The 20,572-nt window shown below is 40.4% G+C and overlaps 1 protein-coding gene across 1 annotated transcript in view; it reads left to right on the forward strand.

The window, feature by feature from the left end:
* Positions 1-8,457: 8,457 nt before the first annotated feature.
* Positions 8,458-20,572, forward strand: part of PRIM2 (DNA primase subunit 2) — a 134,697-nt gene continuing 122,582 nt past the window's right edge. The window contains exons 1-5 of the mRNA XM_075145262.1: positions 8,458-8,510; positions 8,726-8,893; positions 9,542-9,645; positions 9,956-10,035; positions 15,755-15,875. Coding sequence (XP_075001363.1) covers positions 8,743-8,893; positions 9,542-9,645; positions 9,956-10,035; positions 15,755-15,875 — 456 coding nt within the window. The 5' untranslated portion in view covers positions 8,458-8,510; positions 8,726-8,742. The remainder of the gene's footprint in view (positions 8,511-8,725; positions 8,894-9,541; positions 9,646-9,955; positions 10,036-15,754; positions 15,876-20,572) is intronic.

The following is a 20,572-nucleotide window of genomic DNA, read 5'->3' on the forward strand; positions in this document are numbered from 1 at the left end:
CAGCCCGTGGAGGACCCCACACCGGAGCAGGTGGGTGCGCCGAAAGGAGGCTGCGACCCTGTGTGAAGCCCACGCTGGAGCAGGCTCCTGGCAGGACCTGTGGTTCCGCTGAGAGAGGAGCCCACGCTGGAGCAGGTTTTCTGGCAGGACTTGTGACCCTGTGGGGGACCCATGCTGGAGCAGTCTGTTCCTGAAGGACTGCACCCCGTGAAAGGGACCCACGCTGGAGCAGTTCCTGAAGAACTGCAGCCCATGGGAAGGACTCATGTTGCAGAAGTTTGTGGAGGACTGTCTTCTTTGGGAGGGAACCACACGCTGGAGCAGGGGAAGAGTGTGAGGAGTCCTCTCCCTAAGGAGGAAGGAGTGGCCGAGACAACGTGTGATGAACTGACTGCAACCCCTATTCCCCCTCCCCCCACGCTGCTCGGGGGGAGAAGGTAGAGAATTCGGGAGTGAAGTTGAGCCTGGGAAGAAGGGAGGAGTGGGAGGGAGGTGTTTTAAGATTTGGTTTTTATTTCTCATTATCCTACTCCGATTTTGATTGGCAATAAATTGAACTAATTTCCCCGAGTTGAGTCTGTTTTGCCTGTGACGGTAACTGGTGAGTGATCTCCCTGTCCTTATCTCGACCCACGAGCCTTTCGTTACATTTTCTCTCCCCTGTCCAGCTGCAGAGGGGAGTGACAGAGTGGCTTTGGTGGGCACCTGGCATCCAGCCGGGGTCAACCCACCACAACTAGCCTCATCTCTCTACTGTGTGGACAACTTCTAGGGATACATGCAATATTATGAATTTGTTCCACATAGTTTGTTCTTTCTCTCATACTCTTACCAGAGGGAGAACTGTATGTGAAGTTTAGTGCTTTGTTGCTGCATGTTATTTTTTTATTTTTAAAAGCATTTCTATTTATTTAACAGTTTGTATTTATGATAGAGAAAGGAAGGCAAAGAAAATCTTGCACTTGAATTAACAAAATATCAAACAAATTTGTTGGAATATAACAAAGAGTTCAAACTAAAGCACACAAACTAAACCACTCCGAGAGCTCTTTGGGCTATGTGGCCTCTCAGCTGTGGACTTACTTAGAAAAAAAAAGTCCTGTGTTGCCTTGAGACTTCCAGTCCTGTGTTGCCTTGAGACTTCCAGTCTTCAGAATTGTTGAAAAAATCTCTGAAAGAGTAGTTGATTGTAAACTACAGCAGCTCTAACGTATGTGAATTTTCTGTTATGCTAAAACAAGACTTGGCTGGCTCTCTGAAATGGAAATTTCAGTATTTTTGATGCACAATTGACCATTTTGCTGCAGCTAAACTACGCTCATTTTGTTTTATTTCCCTGCCCTCTAGAATCTGCCTATAGGTGCCCATTACTTGGTAGCTTTTCTTGCAAGGTGAAGACGGATGAGTGTGCGCACTCTGTACTATGCCATCGAGAGAGGGAGGAATCTGGAGAGTATTCAGGCTGCCAGAGAATAGCAAGAAGAGCAAAGAGAAACGCTAACAGTGATTTTTAGCTGTGTTGCCTGCCATTGTAACCGTTGTACCTGCCTGACCAATCTTTGCTTTGTTCTACTTTCAAAGTCCACTTTTGCCTAAAGTCTGGACTAGAAGACCTTGGAAGAATTTTCTCCCACTAGCACAGAGTATCAAGTTAATGCAGAGGTCATCATATTCATCATAAATCAGCGAAGCACTCAACAGCTCCACATGTACCCAACCTCAATATGCGATTACATATCTGCCATCATTTGTACTTATATTTAACTGCATACAGTTCATTGAGAAGGCAAAACTGCAGGCACTGAAGGATGTAATACCATGCAAATACCCATGTAAGCAATGGGTCCATAAAAGCTAAATATGCATAAAGAGAACACAGTCACTTTTGAAAGCATTTGGGACACTATATACTAGAAAAAAATGCTGCTGCTTTTTTTTTGCAATGCATCAATACCACCTAAAATATGTCAGTGAGGTATACCAGCTGGATTCATTTAGATTCATTGTGATCCACCCTTGCCATTTAACTGTTACCAGATTTGTTATAAAACTGTTAGGTCTTCAATATATCTAATAACCTTGCCATTTTGAAAGCAGTATGTGAATAATAGCTGTGTAACTGAAATACTTGGTTTCCTACTTGAAAGTGTAAACATAGTAATGTCTTCTACTTAATATGGCTACATTGTAGGCAATTTTAATGGTTATTTTAAACTTAGTAGGACCAGTCTCGGTTTCTGAAATTTGTTACACAAAGGTACCATGTAGTTTTCCAAACAATAATGTGTGTACCAGATTTCTACATGTTCATGTAGATAATCTGAAGAAAAATTGCCAAGATACTGATGCCAACAGTTATTCTAGCTCTGTAGTCTGAAAATAAATCAACAGTTTTGTCAACAAGCCCTGCATTTTAAGGAGCATTACAGTAGGAACTGATGTCCACAGTGCTGGAGGATGGGGTTGGGGTTTTACATTCTGAGGCTATATTCTGCTTCCAGTGAAACCAATGCAGTTTTAGACAAGACTTAATGGGGAGAGGAGCCTTTATTTGAACTTTTCACCATTACTTTTTAATAAACTAGTTGGTGTTGCTTCTTTAGTGCAATTTCCACAAAGCCTCAGCCAAAGGAAACGCTAGGACAAGACAAAAGTAATATAAAGACAAAATACTAAGAATTAAGACAAAGTAATATATTTAGTTTCCAGTAGAAAGGTGGCTCAAGAATTAGCTAGTATGTTAATCGTCTTGATCTTGTATGTCTTGCTCGGGCAACTTCCAGTTAATTTGGAATTTTGCTTGCATAAGGAATGTCGAGTTACCTCTAACTCCTTATGCTGGTATTAATTCATAATGGGGAACAGGACCTAGTATTACATACAAGGGAGACTCTTTTCCCCTAACTTGCAAAAATGCTTACGTTTTTGCTCCTGTGCATCACCTGCTTTTGACAAAAAACCCACAAAACCCAAACCCCCAAAACAAAAAAAACCAACCCCAAAACAAACTTGAGATAAACAAATGGAAAATAAATCAGCTACCCAGGCACCAAAATTTAGGCAGGCTGGATGTCCTTTTGGAGGCCAGCAGGATACCTATCTCTTTCCAAGTATTCCATGGGAAACTATTCCCTTTAAAAGAAGAGCTTAAAAAGTGGGTGCAGGTCTAGTGGCTAGATTAGGCAGACCGCATCTCCCCTTAGTGTTTATTTTGGGGAGGGTTTCACTTGTAATGGTAAAAGTGCTCTGGGTAAGTCAGTCTAACACAGAGATTTATTAGCAATTGGAAGGCAGCTGGCCACTTAGGTTTAGGTTGGAATTTTGCAGACTGTTTTACACAGCGACTGGGTATTTGAAAACTCAGTGTGTGTCAGTACCAAACAGGACATTTTTTCATGATCAAGTCATAGACTTAAAACAGGAAATCTGCCTGGCCAAGTCTGTATTATTCAATAGCCCTAAATAAGCACCAAAAAGGCTGACTGAAAAACTTCTTCGCGTGTTTCGGAAGTTACAATTTAAATATGGTAAACATAGATATTAGACTAGGAAAAAGAAGGAGATCCTTGTGCAGCAGAATACATTAAGTCTACAAATGAATTCTACTTTCTTAGTCCTGATGCTCTATAGTTCAAATCTTCCCCTATCTGTTTGGAGATGATGGAGCAGTGGCTGAGCTAAAGATATATTTGTGCTGATCGGCCAGGATGTTTGTGTTAACTGGCTGGTTGCTGCCACTCCATGCACAAAAGAGGCTGAGGTCTGCTTTTCTTTCCCATGGTAGAAATTTGAATCTCTCTCTGTTTCCTTTACCCAGGCTCTAATTTCTGAAATTTGCGAGTACTACTTATCTGTGATGCTTCAAACCCTCCCTCTAACATTGATCGAATGCTCGAAAGTTATCAGAGGAAGATTAACAAGAGAAAAAAAACCCAAACAGATCAGAAACCCTCCCAAGCCCCAGCATGGCAGGCAAAATTATTCAAAGCACATGGAACATCTTGTAATGGAGTACAAGAGTGGCATCCTTTTGGAGAAGCCAACCACAGGGACAAGGCAGATCCTTCCTTGATATGTAGCCTCAAAAATGATCGAAAAGGGATCGAAAATGTGATATATAACAGAACAAGGATGCAGTGAGTGTATTCGCTACAGCAGCCTAAACATACTGAAGAAGATGCCTGCAGTGAGAGGCAGAGGTGGATGATAGACCTACTTGTCAGGATAAATTTAAGGAGATTGTGAAGATGTATCTAGATTTCCTCCACCTGTGTACTAGAATCTTGGACAGGAACTTGGGGAATAAATCCAGGATCTGAAAGCCCTGTACGAGTTGAGCCAGAGAGACTTAGAGTGTCACAAGGGATATTACCATCATCATTCCCCACTTAAATAAATTAACACTGAGAGACTGAGAGTGTCTTTGACTAAAATAGCCCCCTGAACCTCTTTTCAGTGCATGATTCACGCTTTACTCACTTCAGAGCCTGCAGGAATTTAAAGGCCAGGTCAGAACATTTACCCTGCTATTTATAGTAAGTACAGTGGTATCTGTGCATCATGGTCAGAAAAAAAATCTTGGTATAACCTGGATGGCAGATATTTAAACAAGTAATAAAAAGCATGGAGCAGAGAACTGCAAAACAGACGTACAAAGAGAAGTTGGGGTAGCAATGGCACAAATACACTACAAGAAAAGTGTAAACCTGTCAAGACTTCTGAAAGAGCCAGATCAGTAAAGGAATTGAGTTAAATGGTGGAAAAATCTATAAATAAATATTTTGAACAAACAAAAGTTAAAAAAAAAATCAAGAAGAATACTTTAAGAGGTGAAAACATCAAGAAAGCAAGTTATGAAGAAAATATATATAAAGACTGAGTTACACAATAATTCAATCAGACTGATGACACATGCAATAAGATTGTGGGTAAATGAACAATAAGGGCTGAAAGGGAGCTGGAAGCAGAAAAGGGACATTTTGTGCTAATCCCTGCCATCCATAGAGATCCAAACATACCAGACATGATTGATGAATGGGGCAGCTTGAAAGAGAGACTAGATATTGGCATCACCATGTTTACCCTCCTATTAGCAGTGGTAGTCATGCAAGTAGAGAAGAACTGGGCTCCGACAGATTAGCACTGGGCACTCTGCTAGTTAGTGTAACAAAAGTGGGAGTAGAAACTGTGGAATGATATATACTTAATGCAAATTAGGAATTTGTTTTTGTTAGTTATGTAGCAGAACAGGTTGCGGTATGATGGATTGGACTGTGTTTAGATGAGATGATGGGGATAGTTTGACAGCTGACCATATGGATGTTGTTGCAAAACATTTGTGAGGTGGGTTGTTCCAACTTCAATGATTCTGTTAAAAAAATACTAAAAAAATCAGTTCCTACTGGTAATGTTACTGTGGAAGTGATGAAAATAGACATGGAAAAAACTAACCAAAATACTTTGTCTATAGGTTTCAATAAATACGTCAGTAAGAAAGTTTGTGTTATGAAATTGTTTGAATTGTGGTTTCAGGAGTTTTCCACCAAGATGGTATCTTTTCACGTCTTTGTTTTCTTTTCCCAATAAAAGGATTTTTGTGTGAAAGGGCTGACAAACCCCTCATAAGGTTTTGCATTGTAAGATTTATTTGAGTCTACTAATATTGCTGTTAATTTTGCTTCTTAATTTCTGCTGAGGTAATCATATGACTTTTTGCAATAATGTTAGTGTTAATGGTTAATTGACATTAAAAAAAAAAGAAACAGGTTAGGTCTTCACCTAATTTCAGACAATTTGGGGATCATTACTCAGTATTAGAGGAAAACAAACTGGGGGGGGGGGGGAAGCAGACGTAGACATAACTGCTGACCTGTAAAAAATCAGCAGGACAGTTCAATAGAAGAAACGGTGATGGACAGCAAACTGCATACCACGGTTTCTAAAGGTGTGGTACCGCTTATGTGCCAAACCCTAAAACCTTAATTGAAATGAAATTAAAATGAAAAACGTTGCTGGTTTCTGCGGAGTGCTCCTCAGCATTGTCGCACTTCTCCCGCTCCGGTCCAGGCTGGGTACAGCACTCACAGCACATGTGCGAGCCCTTGACTGGTGCACTGCCAGTCTCAGGAAGATCTCTCGGATATTAACGCACTGGCCTGTCAAAGGCAAAAACTCTGCCTTCTTGCAACTGCTAGGTGGATTTTGGCAGATTCACTCCTACTCCTGAGCAACTCGTGTAGCAGCCAGGTGGAGAAGGGAAGAAACTGCAGGGATGAGCGCTTCCTATTCAAAAAAAAGTTGCTTTGGGTTAAAGTTGCTTTATATGTATATAAAGATATAAAGTTGCTTTGGGTTAAATATATATTTTTAAAAATGTAAACATATAAAAAGATAGTGATAGAATGTTTTTATCCTGGAAAACTATAGAGCAGCCCTGGAGAATGAAAGTTGATTTTCTATCCTGTCAAACTGTACAAATGGTCCCTTGGCAGAGGTTCGGCCCAGACCAAGGAGCACACTTCACAGTTTGAGAATTAGCGTGAACATAGGACTATTCTCCGTAGGCAATTTGCATGCAGCCACCTTGTTTTGAAAGGTAACTAGAGTGGTTATCCAACATCAGCTGAAATCAGCACTATGTTTAATCTGCTAGTACAGAGGTAGGCTGCAGTTTTAGGCCAGCTTCCAGTGGCAGTGTTTGTTAAAGCTGCAATCAGATTACTCAGCAATGTTTTAGGGGAACATGAGACTAGTATGTGTCCTGGTCCATGATCGCTTCATTGTTCTTAAGAACAACTTGCCAGCCCAAGCTACTGATTTTCCTCATTTTGTGGGTATAAACTGTACGTCAATTCTGATTTTCCATCCCTTTACACCCTGAATTTGTTGCAGGATCATCAACCAACTTTTCTGGTTGGGGAAAATTAGCAAATAAGTGGCATTCTGAAGCAGGGACACAAAACAGAACATAACCTCAACTGCAGCAAAATGGTCAACCCAGTGGCAAAAAATGGCAAATCCTGCAGTTATCTTGGAAAAATGATAAAATTATGCAGCTGTAGAATGGTGAAGAGTTTATGGGATCATGGAATTAAAAGGAGGTTCCTTGGTGTTTCAATACTGTTCTGCATATTTCACTTTCAAACCAGCTTAACAGCATCATGAAACTTAGTGATATTGTCATCCTCGGTTTTGGGTACTGGAGTTGCAAAAAATTCAGATGATATTGCTGTCGCTAACATGAGCAGGGGACAACAGTAGATGACTGATGAAAAACACAGCAGTTGTGCCAATCTTGAGGACAGAAAATTTTGCTGTACAAAAAAATAATAAAATAAATTACAGTTTAATATCAGGACTGTAGAATATCATGATGAAGATAGTTAACAGATTCAGGCCAGTTTCATAGAAAATAGGATGAGAGAAGGAAGAGTGAGGCTTCAGATCCTCAAACTCTTGAAAATAATGGAGGAAGGGGAGAGCAAGAATGGGGTTTAGAGGTGCTTTCATTTCACTGACTTTGGGAGGGTAGCAGGATAACAAAGCATTAGAGAAAATAGGGAAATTGTATGTTCCATATAAATTAAGTTGTAAAATTGGCACAGACAACAGTTGTGCCTCAGGAATTGATAAAAAAAAATTAATCAATCAACTGCATCAAGTCCCATGTTGTGGTAAAACAGAGCGGCTGAGAATCGCCATCACCTTCCACCATGCTGGGAAGAAGGGCACGGGACATGCTGGGTGCCGTGGGGGACACCTCGGGTAGACCCTTCGGAGTCAGCGTTGCGGGCGCCTCGGCCACGCGGGGTTTATGCACCGTGGGTGTGCGCCAGGCCCTCCGCAATGGTGGGCCACCTGATGCCAGCTGCGGCCTGGTGCTATGGTGGACTTGGCCTGGCACGGCTCTCCTGCCCTGGGGGGCGGCTCACGGCTCCGCTTCGGCCCCCGGGAGCCATTTTACTACACTGACCTTCAATGTTGACGATTGTGAACACAGAAAACGCCTGCGGGCAGGCAGGTGGTGGAAGCGACTGCCACCCGACACCCACAGCCGCCCATTAGCCTCCCATTAAATCACAGGTTAAGGGGGAAAAAAGAGGGAGGGTATTTGTTTCATTTGGTGGCAAATGTGTTTAAACATCTTCAGTCATGAAAATGACAAACTGACAGAAAGTTAGTTACAGCGTATCACGCGCTGTCAGAAAAACGAACAAAAAGACCTATTTGATCAGTTTAGGTACCCGGGTACGATGGGCCAGGCGCCACAGGGCTCCTCCCGGGGCTGGAGGGGCGGCGCTGCCCGCCCGCCGCCGCCGCCATGCTGGCGGTGGGCACCTTGCAGCGGCAGCCGCACGCACCCCTGTCGCCAGCCAATTGCCGCGCGGGAGGCGCGGCCCGGGTAGGCGGGGCTGAGCGTGAGGCGCGGCGGAGCGGCAGGGGCGCGGCGGAAGTGGGCGGGGCTGGCCGTGCGCGGGAAAGCGGGGCGCTTGGCCGGTGGGCGGCAGCAGGTGGGGGCTTCTGCGTTATCGCGGCGGGCGGGGGCGGTTGCCATGGGAACCAGGGGGTTGGTCTCTCCTGGGGGGCCCGGAGGTAGCCCCGGGGCGGCTCGGTGGCGGGCGGGCCCTGTCCGCTCCGAGGGCCGGCGGCGGCCTTCCCCCTGCCGCCCCGCCCCGTTCCCCCCGGTGCTGCCTCCCTCGTGGTTGAGCGCCCGTGTCGCCCCCAGGCCCGCCGGCGGGGGAGATGGAGTTCTCCAGGGCGAGGCTGAAGCAGGCGCGGTTGGCGGGGGACCGGCGGGAGCTGTACCCTCACAGCCTGCAGTTCTACCTGGAGCCCCCCACGGAAAACATCTCTCTGGTGGAGTTTGAGAGCTTTGCCATCGACCGCCTGAAGCGTGAGTAGCGTCCCCGGCCGGCCCCCCCACCTCCTCCCCCCCCCGAAGCTTTTGATTCTTCCTGTCATGGCTGCATGTATTTTTGGCGGGCTTCTATGCTCTCTTTGCCTGTTATTGATGTGAACTGGCTGCCTGCTCGTGCTGGAATGAACCGCCTTTAAAGGAAAACGTGTTGCTTTAGGTATTTCAGAGAGCTGTGGCTGATGTCACAACGAGCATCCGGTGTATAGCAGGCAGGACTGTATAGGCCTGGTCTACACTGGCGGTGTTTATAAGCGTGTTTCGCTTTCTAGGTGTTGCGATATATTTGGTGTCGCTCAGTGATTCAGATCGTTGTGGCTGGGCGCAAGGGTTCCCTTGAGCTCCTGAAAACCACTGAATCCAAGGTTTCCGTCATTACAGTGGAAATCAATGTTCTGAGGCTGATGCACCAGTTAGCTGCCTCCCTTTCCTTGTTGACCATGTGGATCCCAGAGTTGGGCGAGCTGTTCAGGACTTGTGGGCCACACCTTATCCTCCATATTTCTTACCCCTTGGCTCCCCATATCACTAAAAGCAATTTCTGTGGCCTTAACCCAGTTTGTGCATTTCCCAAGTCATGATACAGATATGGTGTCTCTAATGTGGACTTTTTCTTTTTTTTCCCAGTGCTCAAAGTAGTTGAAAACCTTGGTGTGAGCTATGTAAGAGGTAGTGACTCATACAAAACTAAGCTGGAGGCTGAGCTCCGGAAACTTAAGTTTCCCTACAAAGTAAGTAAAAAATTAAAAAAGGGAACTCTCTTGCACTTTATTTTCTTTACACCATTCAAGAATTTTGAATAAAAGTAGAGGTGATGAAATACTATTCCTAAAACTTAAATTCTGTCATTTTGTCAGAGATGTAGTTTTTCTTTGAGAGTATAGGTTTCTTTCTTTAGGACAACCCCCTTCTTTAATAGTCTTGCATTTATTGTCTTAAAGATCAGTGTTAATACACTGTTGAACAGCAATGATAAATTAATTGTGGATTTTTAATATGGGAGAGATTATTTCTCTGAAATAATAATAATATGTTCTGTAGGCTTTAGCTGAGGATGATTATGAGGCAAGAAGAAAAGACCATATCTCTCATTTCATACTTCGCCTTGCTTACTGTCAGTCGTAAGTACTTTTTGGATTATGCTGTACTCTTATTATTAATTTTAAATGTATACAGATACTACATTGCTTTATTATAGACATTACAGATATTTTAGAATTGGATGGCTACTAAATAGAGAGGTAGGCTCAAACCGAGGGTTTTTTTGCTAGGAACCTGATTTCAATTGTGATGAAAAGGGATACTCGGGATCAAAATTAATATCCAGATTTTGTAATAATTAAAAAAAAAAACAACTTTGGGGATTTACGCACAGAACATTGATTTGAATCTCTTCCTTTTGACATCTTTTTTGAGATTAAAGCACACCAGTACTAAGTGTTTGTTAGGCATTTACAGTGATTGATAATTTAATTTAAATTAACTGCTGCATATGCTTAACCTGTTCATTACTGACCAAAAACCTGACCATGTAAATAAAGTGACTTTATATTATTGTCTAAAGAAAGAGCCTTGTTGCTGGCAAACTAAAAATACCATCTGAGTTTGAGGTTTCCTCTACTGACTCTGCTTTTCTTCCAAATTCATTGCCATGGATGTTGCACTGCAATTTTTTTTGTGGTGTGAAATCTCAAGCACAAAGTTGGGCCTGTCAAGTGCATTCCTTTTTCTTCAGCTGTAGTTTTTGGATGAAATTATAGAGGTTGTCAGTGCTTTATATCTGTTAGCAGCTTTGTTATGTATCAGTGTGAACTCCTGACTCCTTGCCATTGCAGTCCTTTTTTAGAATTAAAACTGGCAAATATCAAGTATGTACTGTTTTGAATTGTTAATTCAATTGCACTTTAAGTTGCAATATAGTTTGTTTAAATTAGGTGAATGTGGTAGAATTATGATACCGTGATAGCTGACATGATTGAAGTGCTGCTATAGATGCATATAGATTTGTAAGCAAAAACAGACCAGGAAGGTGAGTAGGAGGGATTGTGCTCTAAGCCAAGATATGGAACTGGAGTGGATGGGGCTTTTCCTTGGAATGGGTCATGAGGCAGTTGAGTTTCGGGGCAAGTGTTGGAGAAGAGACCAAGGTGGCTAACAACATGGTAGGTACAGACCATCTGATCAGAACAGGAAGTAGCAGAGGCCTCAAAAGCCTCCAGATGGAGGAAACCTCACCAGGACAGGCCCTGGGTGACTTTAAAAACTCTGAAATATTCTGGATTATTCACATCCCATCATGTTGCCCTTTCAAAAGACATCTGGGCTGTGCTGAAGACAGTTTGTTAATGTATGTGATCGATGAGCCAGCTAGATCTGTGATGCATGTACAATGAGGAAGAGGTTGTGGATGTGAAGGTCAACAGCAGCCTTCACTGCAGTGACTCTGATATTTAGTTTAAAATCCTGAAAGAAGGGAGCAAGTTGAATAACAGAATTACAGCTGAAATTCCTACTACCCTTCTCTATTTTACATGTATTATTTGCAATTGGAATAACAAATGTAATATTGATTTCTTTCTAGTACTTATGTTTGTTGTGTATATTTTTATAGACTCCTTTAGTCATACTGGTCCTGCTGATTTTTACAAGAAAATATCTTGCTTTACCTATATTGTAAGTTTCTACCAAAAACCCCTAAAGGGTAGTATCCTTAAGTAGCCTGGGACTAAAAAGCCCCTGAATGTTTCTTATTATGCAACTAGTGGCATTTTGAATAGTCAGTTTGCTTTCCGTTATCCTCTCTTTATTTTAAGCATTTAGTTATTGTTTAGATGGGACCATTACTTTTCTGTGGGAGGTAAGACACTTCGAGGCCGTTGGTAGTGACACATTTGAAGAAAGTTCTGCTGTTCTGGAAGGTAGAATGGATCTGGTGGCAAGGATCTGATCTGGAATTCAAGAGGCATGTATTTTTGGTTGGTCTGTGGCTTCAGGAAAAATGAGTTTGCGTCAGATTCACAGAAGGCAGTACAAACCTGTAGCAAAAGCCTGAAGGTTAGGTATTTGGTTCAGGAGTGGCATTCACTAAGCTTTGTCCACTGTGCTGAGAAGGGAGGAAGGCGTATATGAACGACGGTATGTGACAGTTGGACTCGATGATCTTAGAGGTCTTTTCCCAACCTTAATGATTCTATGATTCTATGACAGTGGCCAGCATGCTGAGTGAAATCAAGAATAATCAATCAGGGACTTGGCTCAACATCTGCCTTTGTCACTGATGTGATATCTTACCCCTCTGCCTGGCATTTATATAATGGCTCTGGAATTTCCTGGAATTAATGGTAGATGCAGATAATTGGACTGCTTTCTTTTTCTCTGCAAGCTATCTTTTTAAAAGAAGATCCTTGTGTTTTTTATGAGAGCTTATTTGACTGCAGTGGTTGCTTAGGAAATAAATGGGAGGCATGTTTCAAACCCTGCGTTTCAGGGAAGTATCTTAAGAATTAGGCTATAAGCAGGGCAGAGGTGGGCATAGGCTATAGGCAGGGCAGAGATGGGCAGCTTGTTGAAAGTGAATCACTGTGCATAAATGAATACAAGCTATTTTTGGGCCACGGAATCAGCAGGAAAGAGCCTGGCTTTGTAGTCTAGGGGGAAAGACCCCTTCCTAGGGAGGAGGGGCCTTGGATGGGGCTCCAGGGCACTCTTTTTAAACTACTTGCAAATGTATGTTTGTGTTCCTGTTTATATACAGATAGTTTGAACCAGTGTTTCAATAAAGCAGCTTGATAGTCAGTTTCTACTTAAAGTAGCTTTTTTTTTCTTTGAAAAGGTGGACTTAGTGATTACTCATAAAATGGAAAATAGCATCTTAAGCACTGTGAGGTGACCCTGTACCCAGCATTTTTCATTATCTCTTGAAAAGCGGCTACTTCAGGGATGAGGTATTTCTATGCTCTAGAACTGGCATGTTGCCCACAAGATGAAATTGGGAAGCAAATAGAATATACCGTTCTCTAAGTTTTTATCATACTAGGTCAGAAAAATAAGCTTGGCACAAATCATTAGGTTAATTGATGAAAGCTATTAAGGTAGGAGTGTTTGAAAAAGCATACTTAAATAGACATAACTGCAAACTACTTGAATTCAGTTCGCTGTGGCCTGCCAGGCAGTTATGTTTACAGGCTTGTTTTCCTGTGACACCGCCTTTTTAAGTTTCTAGTTGGCCAACAGTGCCACCCAGGGGTAAGAGTTTACATCAACTTTTTTTTTCTAGTTTGTATCGGTCCTCGCTTGTAAATTGGATTGTTTCGGTTTGGTTTTCACATGGTCTGAAGTGGCCAGCTCCACCATTCTTGTCAGCTAAATTTGTAATGCAGTCATCTCTTGACTGTCCTTCTTCCGCCTTCTGAAATCCAGGACTTTAAAGCTTATTCCCATACAATGCTGCTAAGATATGGTCTATATAGTCTGGAGTGAACAGTCTCATCCATATCCTTCTTTCACACTTCTTGTAATGTCACTTATATGTGTCAAAACCAGGAAATAGAATAATTTTGGTTTATTCCCTTTCATGGCAAACACAGCTCTAAAGAGAATTTTACTTGCATGTTGGCCATGACCATGCATTTTTGCTTCTGTCTGTTGCATCTCTCTTCTCTTTATCAGATTAGCCATGAAGAATCTTGAAAGTCACAGGAGCATAATCTTCACTTTCCTTACTTAAGATGGAAGAAATAAATCTTGCCTCCACTCTGACGGTGAAACTCTCTCTTGTATTCAGGAAACTTTCAAACATATTTTTGTGCTTGTGGGTTTTTTTTTTTTTCCTGTGTCACATAACAAAGACGTAAGTTCTTTATCAAACTTAGCAATTTTCTGAAGACATAAGGAAAAAATGAACATTAATAATGCCCTAATGATAATGTTCCTATGAAAGTCAGTTTTAAAGTATATGCTGGACATACACAGTAACATCAGCTAGTTTGTCAACTGTAGGAAGAATCCAAGTAGGTGTGTGTATTGTATTAGAGATAACGGTAGTATTTTCTACTTTTGGTAACTTTTTTAAACTAAAAGAGGGTAGATTTAGACTAGATATAAGGAAGAAATTTTTTACAGTGAGAGTGGTAAAACACTGGAACAGGTTGCCCAGAGAGGTGGTAGATGCCCCATCCCTGGAAACATTCAAGGTCAGGTTGGACGGGACTTTGAGCAACCTGATCTACTTGAAGATGTCCCTGCCCACCGCAGGGGGGTTGGACTAGATGACCTTTAAAGGTCCCTTCCAACCCAAACGATTCTATGATTCTATGATAACTTAAGTGGGTAGGTGGGATTACAACCTTTGATCTCCTCTTCTGAAGGAAAGGAAGAACAAGAGACTGGCTGGTCTCCAAAATAACTATATATGCTTATATGCCGCTTTTTTTTTTTTTTTTGGCTTTGGAAAACAAATGCAGTGTAAAGCTGGTGAGTTAAGAAAAGAGTAAGACTGTCACGTCCTAGGTTTTTGTTACTGTTCAAGATGATCACAGAAGAACTGCAGAAGATCAGTCATAAGGGCATTAACTTCCATTTTAAGTTGCACAGATTATTAATACATCCCAAGCACTGAAACTGTTCACAGGGTTATACTTTACAAAGCACTGTAACAGAGCCTTTCCATTTGGAATTATAATTTGAATAATAATTACTTATTAATAATATACTGCCATAATTCAAGCAGAGGTTTTGTCCACAAAAACAGACAACTCTGTTGTAATTCACTGGTCCTCTCTGGGAAAAGATGCTTAAATATTGTAAGAAGAACACGTAAGACTGCAGTATTTCTGTGCTCTGTGAATTGTCATGGCAGTAGCCCACAGCGTAACTCTCAGAGGAGTTTAAAAGAATGCCCTGTAATAGCGAGATACAGTATCATCTGCATTCTGTGCTTGTACGTACAGGGTGGATTTTGTTACTAGTATGGTACCTACTTTGCTATAGCATCCCACGTGATGCCTGGGAATCTGAGTGCTGGGATGTTAGCAATCCAGTATGCAAAGAATAATATGAGTACTTAGAGTAAAGTAAGACTGGCTTCAGTGTGGTTTTTCTTTTGTGCTTTCTACTGACTCCTGTCCCTGTGTTCTTGTTTATTCTCCTGCTTGCTCACCTGCAGTTGCTAAACCCCTTTTGCTCTTTTCTCAAGTGTTAGATGTTTTATTTGTGTTCCTCACCCAAGTTCATTGACATATATTTTCCTTTTGCCTGCTTCCAGGCTATTTTTTGCCTAGCATAGAGCACTGTTGTTATAGTATCTGAGATGCGTGCATGTTCCTTCAGCTGGAGATACCCCAAAAGTGAGAATTAAAAGAAGTAGGCTTCATCATGTATTTGCCTCATTAGATTAATTGTGGCGTTAATTGTACAATGAAGAAATGTTGTGCCATGTTGAAGAAAAAAAGCTGTCCTTTAAATAGCGAAGGAGAATGTTATCTGCAATTGGTTATTCTTATCTAAAATAAGTAAGAAATGGTGAGTATCATTTAAAAGAGAGTAACAGCTTTGATACCTATGGAGCAATTTTTAGGGTTGAGACTGACTACCTCTGTTTTTCCAAAATGTCCGCAGTCATGCTTCTTTGTGTATTGTCTCTTCAAAAGTCTTTTCTGATCGAGTGCTCCTTCCTGAAGGTTTCCTACCTTCTCTTCCAAGCTCCTCAGTTTACGTGTCCCATGCCAAAGTTAGCACTACATTTAATGCTGTGTTCACTGGGTTTGACATCTAGTTTATAAAGAAAGAGGGAATGCATAATCAGAAAAAATATTATGGAGTTTTTTTATCATTTCTTTGCAGTGAGGATCTTAGGCGTTGGTTTCTTCAACAAGAAATGGATCTCTTGCGATATCGCTTCAATGAACTGAGTGACAGTTTAAGGCAGAAATTCCTGGAACACGTTAACTTATCTTTTGAAGCTGTAAGTATGTTACTTTCTGGATTTGTGTTGTATAGCATGTGCCTGATGATTTTCAAAATTCTCATTAAGGTAGTTCTAGTACTTCCGTTTAAAAAATAAAAAATGCCCTTGTGGCTTTAAAGTTCTGTGAGCTTTAAAGAATTAAAAGAAGTAGGCTTCATAATGTATTTGCCTCATCAGATTAATTGTGATGTTAATTGTACAATGAAGAAATGTTGTGCCATGTTGAAGAAAAAAAGCTGTCCTTTAAATAGCGAAGAACAACTGAAATTCGAGAATAGTCATGCCACAGAAATGAGGATTAAGTGATGTAATTTTGTGCTGCAACAAGAGAATTTCAGTCTGCTTCAGTCAACCAACACTAAACTGAAAAATGTGTAATTACAAAGGCAAGTTAACAAACAATGTCATTCTAGTTCTTTACCAACTTATGAAAAACCTTAAAAATACCAAATCTGTGTAGACAAACAACTGTTGCTTTTGAGACGCTTTAGGGATATTACAAAAGAGTTCCTGCTGTTATATACTGCTTCATTTGTCTGAGTGGATTAAAAGCAAATGTCTATTGCAGTTTCTGCATTAATGATTTCAGTAAAATTTTGCATTTCAGCTATAAACTATTTTGTTAGAGAGCTCCAGCTTTGCCTGTAGCTCTCAGAGTAAACTTAAGTTAATAAAAATTAACGTACAATCATCATTCTACTGCAAAAACCCTTTCTTTTAAAATACTGCTTAAGTTCTTCTATTTAAGTTCTTCTAATTAAATATTCTAAAATATGTGGCTGACATGCATTATATGTTGCTGGATTGAAAGATCTGGCACCAGTGCATGTTGATGATGAAAGAGGACTTGTGCAGTGTTGAGAATTAATTTGTCTAGCTAAACAGTAACACATGGGCTTTCCTGGGTCTTTGAGAGACTATTAGAAATGTCATTCTTTGGTTCAACAAACCTTTCAGCGAATGGTGTGTTTGTGGAGCTGTATTTCCGCTGCTTATTCCCCAGTCTTGTATTGTTCTGTCACAGTTTCAGCATTCAGGCTTGTGAGAATAAATTAATGTTTACAGGTTGCTGGAAAATGCTGGGAGTATGGCTTGATTCTGTGCTATTGAATGTGCCTTCAATACGTCAAAATGATTAAGAAGGTATTTCTTTCTCAGGCCAATTGAGGCAACAAAGCATCATTTCATTGAAAATCTACTTCCCTGCTTCTACTGTTTTTCCCCCTTCCAATTCTGGTGGGAATTTAAGCAAAACTGATCCCTCCTCGCACTATCATGTATAAAATACTTGAATATTACCGAGGAATTCCATACGTATCTGAAGTAGTTCTAAAGTCTATGGTGCTCTGTAGGGGCCACTAAAAAATAAGGCCATTGTAAAAGCAGTGTTCTTTTTCTCAGTGTTGTATTTGTAAAAGGCTTTAAAAGGGAAATGAAGGTGGACTGTGCTATTCTTACTTTTCTGTTAGAAGTTTCATGCCTTACTGTGCATGGAAGTCAAGCTTTGTGTTCCGCCTGTTAGAAAAGGGAATGATCTCCAGGAAAAGGAAATAAGTTCTGATATTACAATCCAGTTTCTGTATTGGTAAACCGATAGGAATTCTCCTATTGGATTTTAATTGCTTAAGGTGTCCTAAGAAAGTTAGTTAAATTTCTTTAAAGAGAGGATAGGCGCCTTGTATTTGCTAGATAGTGGTTCTGCATTTCAGAATTGCAATCTGAGATAGGCCAGAGCTGCTGAAGTTCAGACCTTGGTGTAGTCTGGCATAGCTAAGTCTCCGTTAACAATTCTAAGAACCACAGTAAGAAGCAATTCTCAGTATTTTATAAAAGAACCGGTCAACTTTTTTGTGGAGAGGGGGAATAAGTGGATCGTCTTGTACAGTTTTGTCACAGTTGTCTTGTCACAGTTGTCTTCATATACAGGAGCCACAAAGTGAAGCTAAACACTGAGAATTCAATAACTGTCACTTCTCTCCTTTTCATGTTTGCTTACATGCATGGGAAAGTGAGATGCGTATTCTTATAATTTTTTGCAAGGTTTTGCCGACTAATTCCTGAGGTTTTGTGAATTATGGATTGAAAATTATTGCTTTAGGGTATCAAGAAGTCTTCAGTCCCACTCAGGGATAATATTTAAGCAGCTGTTAAGATCTTCTTTGAAGACTGTAGTGCCAAATATCTTATTTAGCCACTTTTTGGAAAGAATGAAGTTGTTAACAACTAGAAGAAAAAGTATCAGACTCTTTGAATTTTTTATATGACAGTCAGCTGTGAAGAATTTGAAATTATAGTAGGTCTGATCTCATGATTAAAGAGTATTTTTATCAAAGAAGAAGAACTTTCTGAAAATAAAAATGAAAATGAAATGTAATGAAAATTAATGTTTTCACTTTTATAATAGGATTTCTTATGTCCTGTGACTGACGTTTGTATTGCTAATGGAGCAAAATACATGGGAGGGTTTTTGTTAAAACAAGTAAATATTTGCTCTGGGGAGCTGTACCTGATTATAAAGATGCCCTTTACTTGTAAAAGGGGGGCTATAAACTGTTCAAAGTATTCAGATTAAAGATGATGACTTCAGTGTAATGAATTTGTGTTTGAATATGCATAGGATTATGATCATTCAAAATTTTTACAATGTTTGTGAGAATAAGCTTCTCTACATTTAGTATAAATTATGGAAGTTCGAAGCTTAGGTAAGTTCTTCCTTGAAATGTTTTTACAAAGCTGTCGCTGCATTGAGTTAGTCCATCTTTAGTATTTCTGTGAGAAGCCTCTGGAACCTGGGCTTTCTGAAAAAACTGGAAGTTTACTTTGAGTTTATATTTGAGACAGTTTTTTGAACTACTAACAGGTAGATTGCATTTTAATCGCTTGTAGGAAATAGCTTTGGCCGGTGTGTTTTCTGGCAAGTGTGCAAGATGCCTGGACTGGTGCTGCTCAGCCTGCTGGAACATTAGTTTGGTGCTGAAAATTTTACACAGCTCTGAAATGCTAGTGTTTATATTATCCTACCAATTTATGCCAGCATGGGCAAGAGGTAGAGCATGGGGTATTGAATAAAATGTCAAGAAAGGTAGAGGGTAGAAGGAAAGCAGGAATAATAGTGGGGGAACAGGAATGACGGATCTCGTTCTCACTCTTTCTTTTTTTTTTTTTTTGGTGGTGGTGAGGTGTTAATTGTAACTGTACCATAGTGTGAAATGACAGCCTCATTTGGTTCCTTGGTTGCAACTTCTGTACATTTTTAATTATTTACACTTTTATTTTAAACTCCAATGTAGATGTTCAACTGTTACTGAGATTGAGACCCTACAGGAGCCTTTGACAACCGATATTCTTCCAGTTACTTGTAAATGGTAGAGGGGAAAAAAGTTATGTAAATGGCAGTGGTGTTTTCCTTTTCTTTAAGCATGGATATGTTAGGTTGGATAAGAAGAGGTTGTCAGGTCACTGGTGGCAAGGGCTGAGGTTGTGCCCAAGAACAGAGACTGATGAGGATTATTTGGAATAGCATTTGCTTCATGTTAGTTAAAATCCTGCTGTCTTGCAAAAAGGATCTAGTTGCTCAGCTTAGAGCATTGGACTTAAAGGAACGTTTGCTAAACTTTCTATTCAGTAATTCTGCAGTTCTCTTGTTCAGTAAAGCTTATTTTTAATCCTTATTTTACACTGTAATTTCTGGACCTCATTCTATTATCTTATCTGTCTTGACTTTTTATGTAATGCTTCATAGATGGCTTGCTGTCAAGTGTCCACCAAATTTTCGGGAACTTCTTAAGGGAGAGGAGACTGGAAGACTGGTTAATGCATGTCTTACTGTTTGATAGAAATACTCTTGCCTCAAAACTAAGCTTACTCTTTTTTTTAAAAACCATCACACATGGATCCATGACTGACTCCTTTTTCACCTGGTCATGTAAGTTAATGTTATTTTAGTGTTATGTGGTTTGTCAGCCTTTGAATATGTTCGGATGGGAGAGTTTCCTGCTTTTGATGTTTCCTTGTCCTGAAAGGAGAGGAGTGCTACATGGCCTTTCTTGACATTTTAATATGGGGCATTCAATAGGAGAAGAAGATTTGGCTGTGTAATTGTCTCTTTCTTTTTAGTGAACAAGAAATAGTTACTAATCTGTTCCCTCTTTCTAGAGCTTGCTTATTTTTAATCTAGACGTTAAGAGTATTTTCCCCTTATATGTTGAATGGTTTTCTCTCACAATAACAGGAGAATCATGGAATGGTTCTGAAGGTATTTCAGAATGTTTTCAGTCTATTCTATACTTTATGTACTTTAAAAAAAAAAGAAAAAAGGTTTTTAAGGGACAGTGCTCTCATTATCTATATAAATACTGAAGCTTTTTATGTATGGCATATAATTTTCATCTCTCAAGGCATATTAAATAGTCTATTTAAATAGTCTATGTGCAAAGTCAGTCACATAGGGAGCACAGGAAATCCTTAAGCAGCACTCAAGAGAAGTAAATGCTGACACTTAAGTTGACAGAGCCCATCAAAGAGAATATGCAAACACAGGTGTGCAGTTGAGATTTACATTAATTTAGGAGATTAAAGCATTAAAATCTTACTATAAATGAGTAATTACATCAATGATGCCTGACAGTTTCTGGCAGTAAAAGCCACTAATACAGATTTTTAAGATATTTAAAGGGAAATATATTGAGTATTTT

The sequence above is a fragment of the Calonectris borealis genome, chromosome 3 (assembly GCF_964195595.1).
Source record: "Calonectris borealis chromosome 3, bCalBor7.hap1.2, whole genome shotgun sequence".
In the NCBI taxonomy this organism is placed as follows: domain Eukaryota; kingdom Metazoa; phylum Chordata; class Aves; order Procellariiformes; family Procellariidae; genus Calonectris; species Calonectris borealis.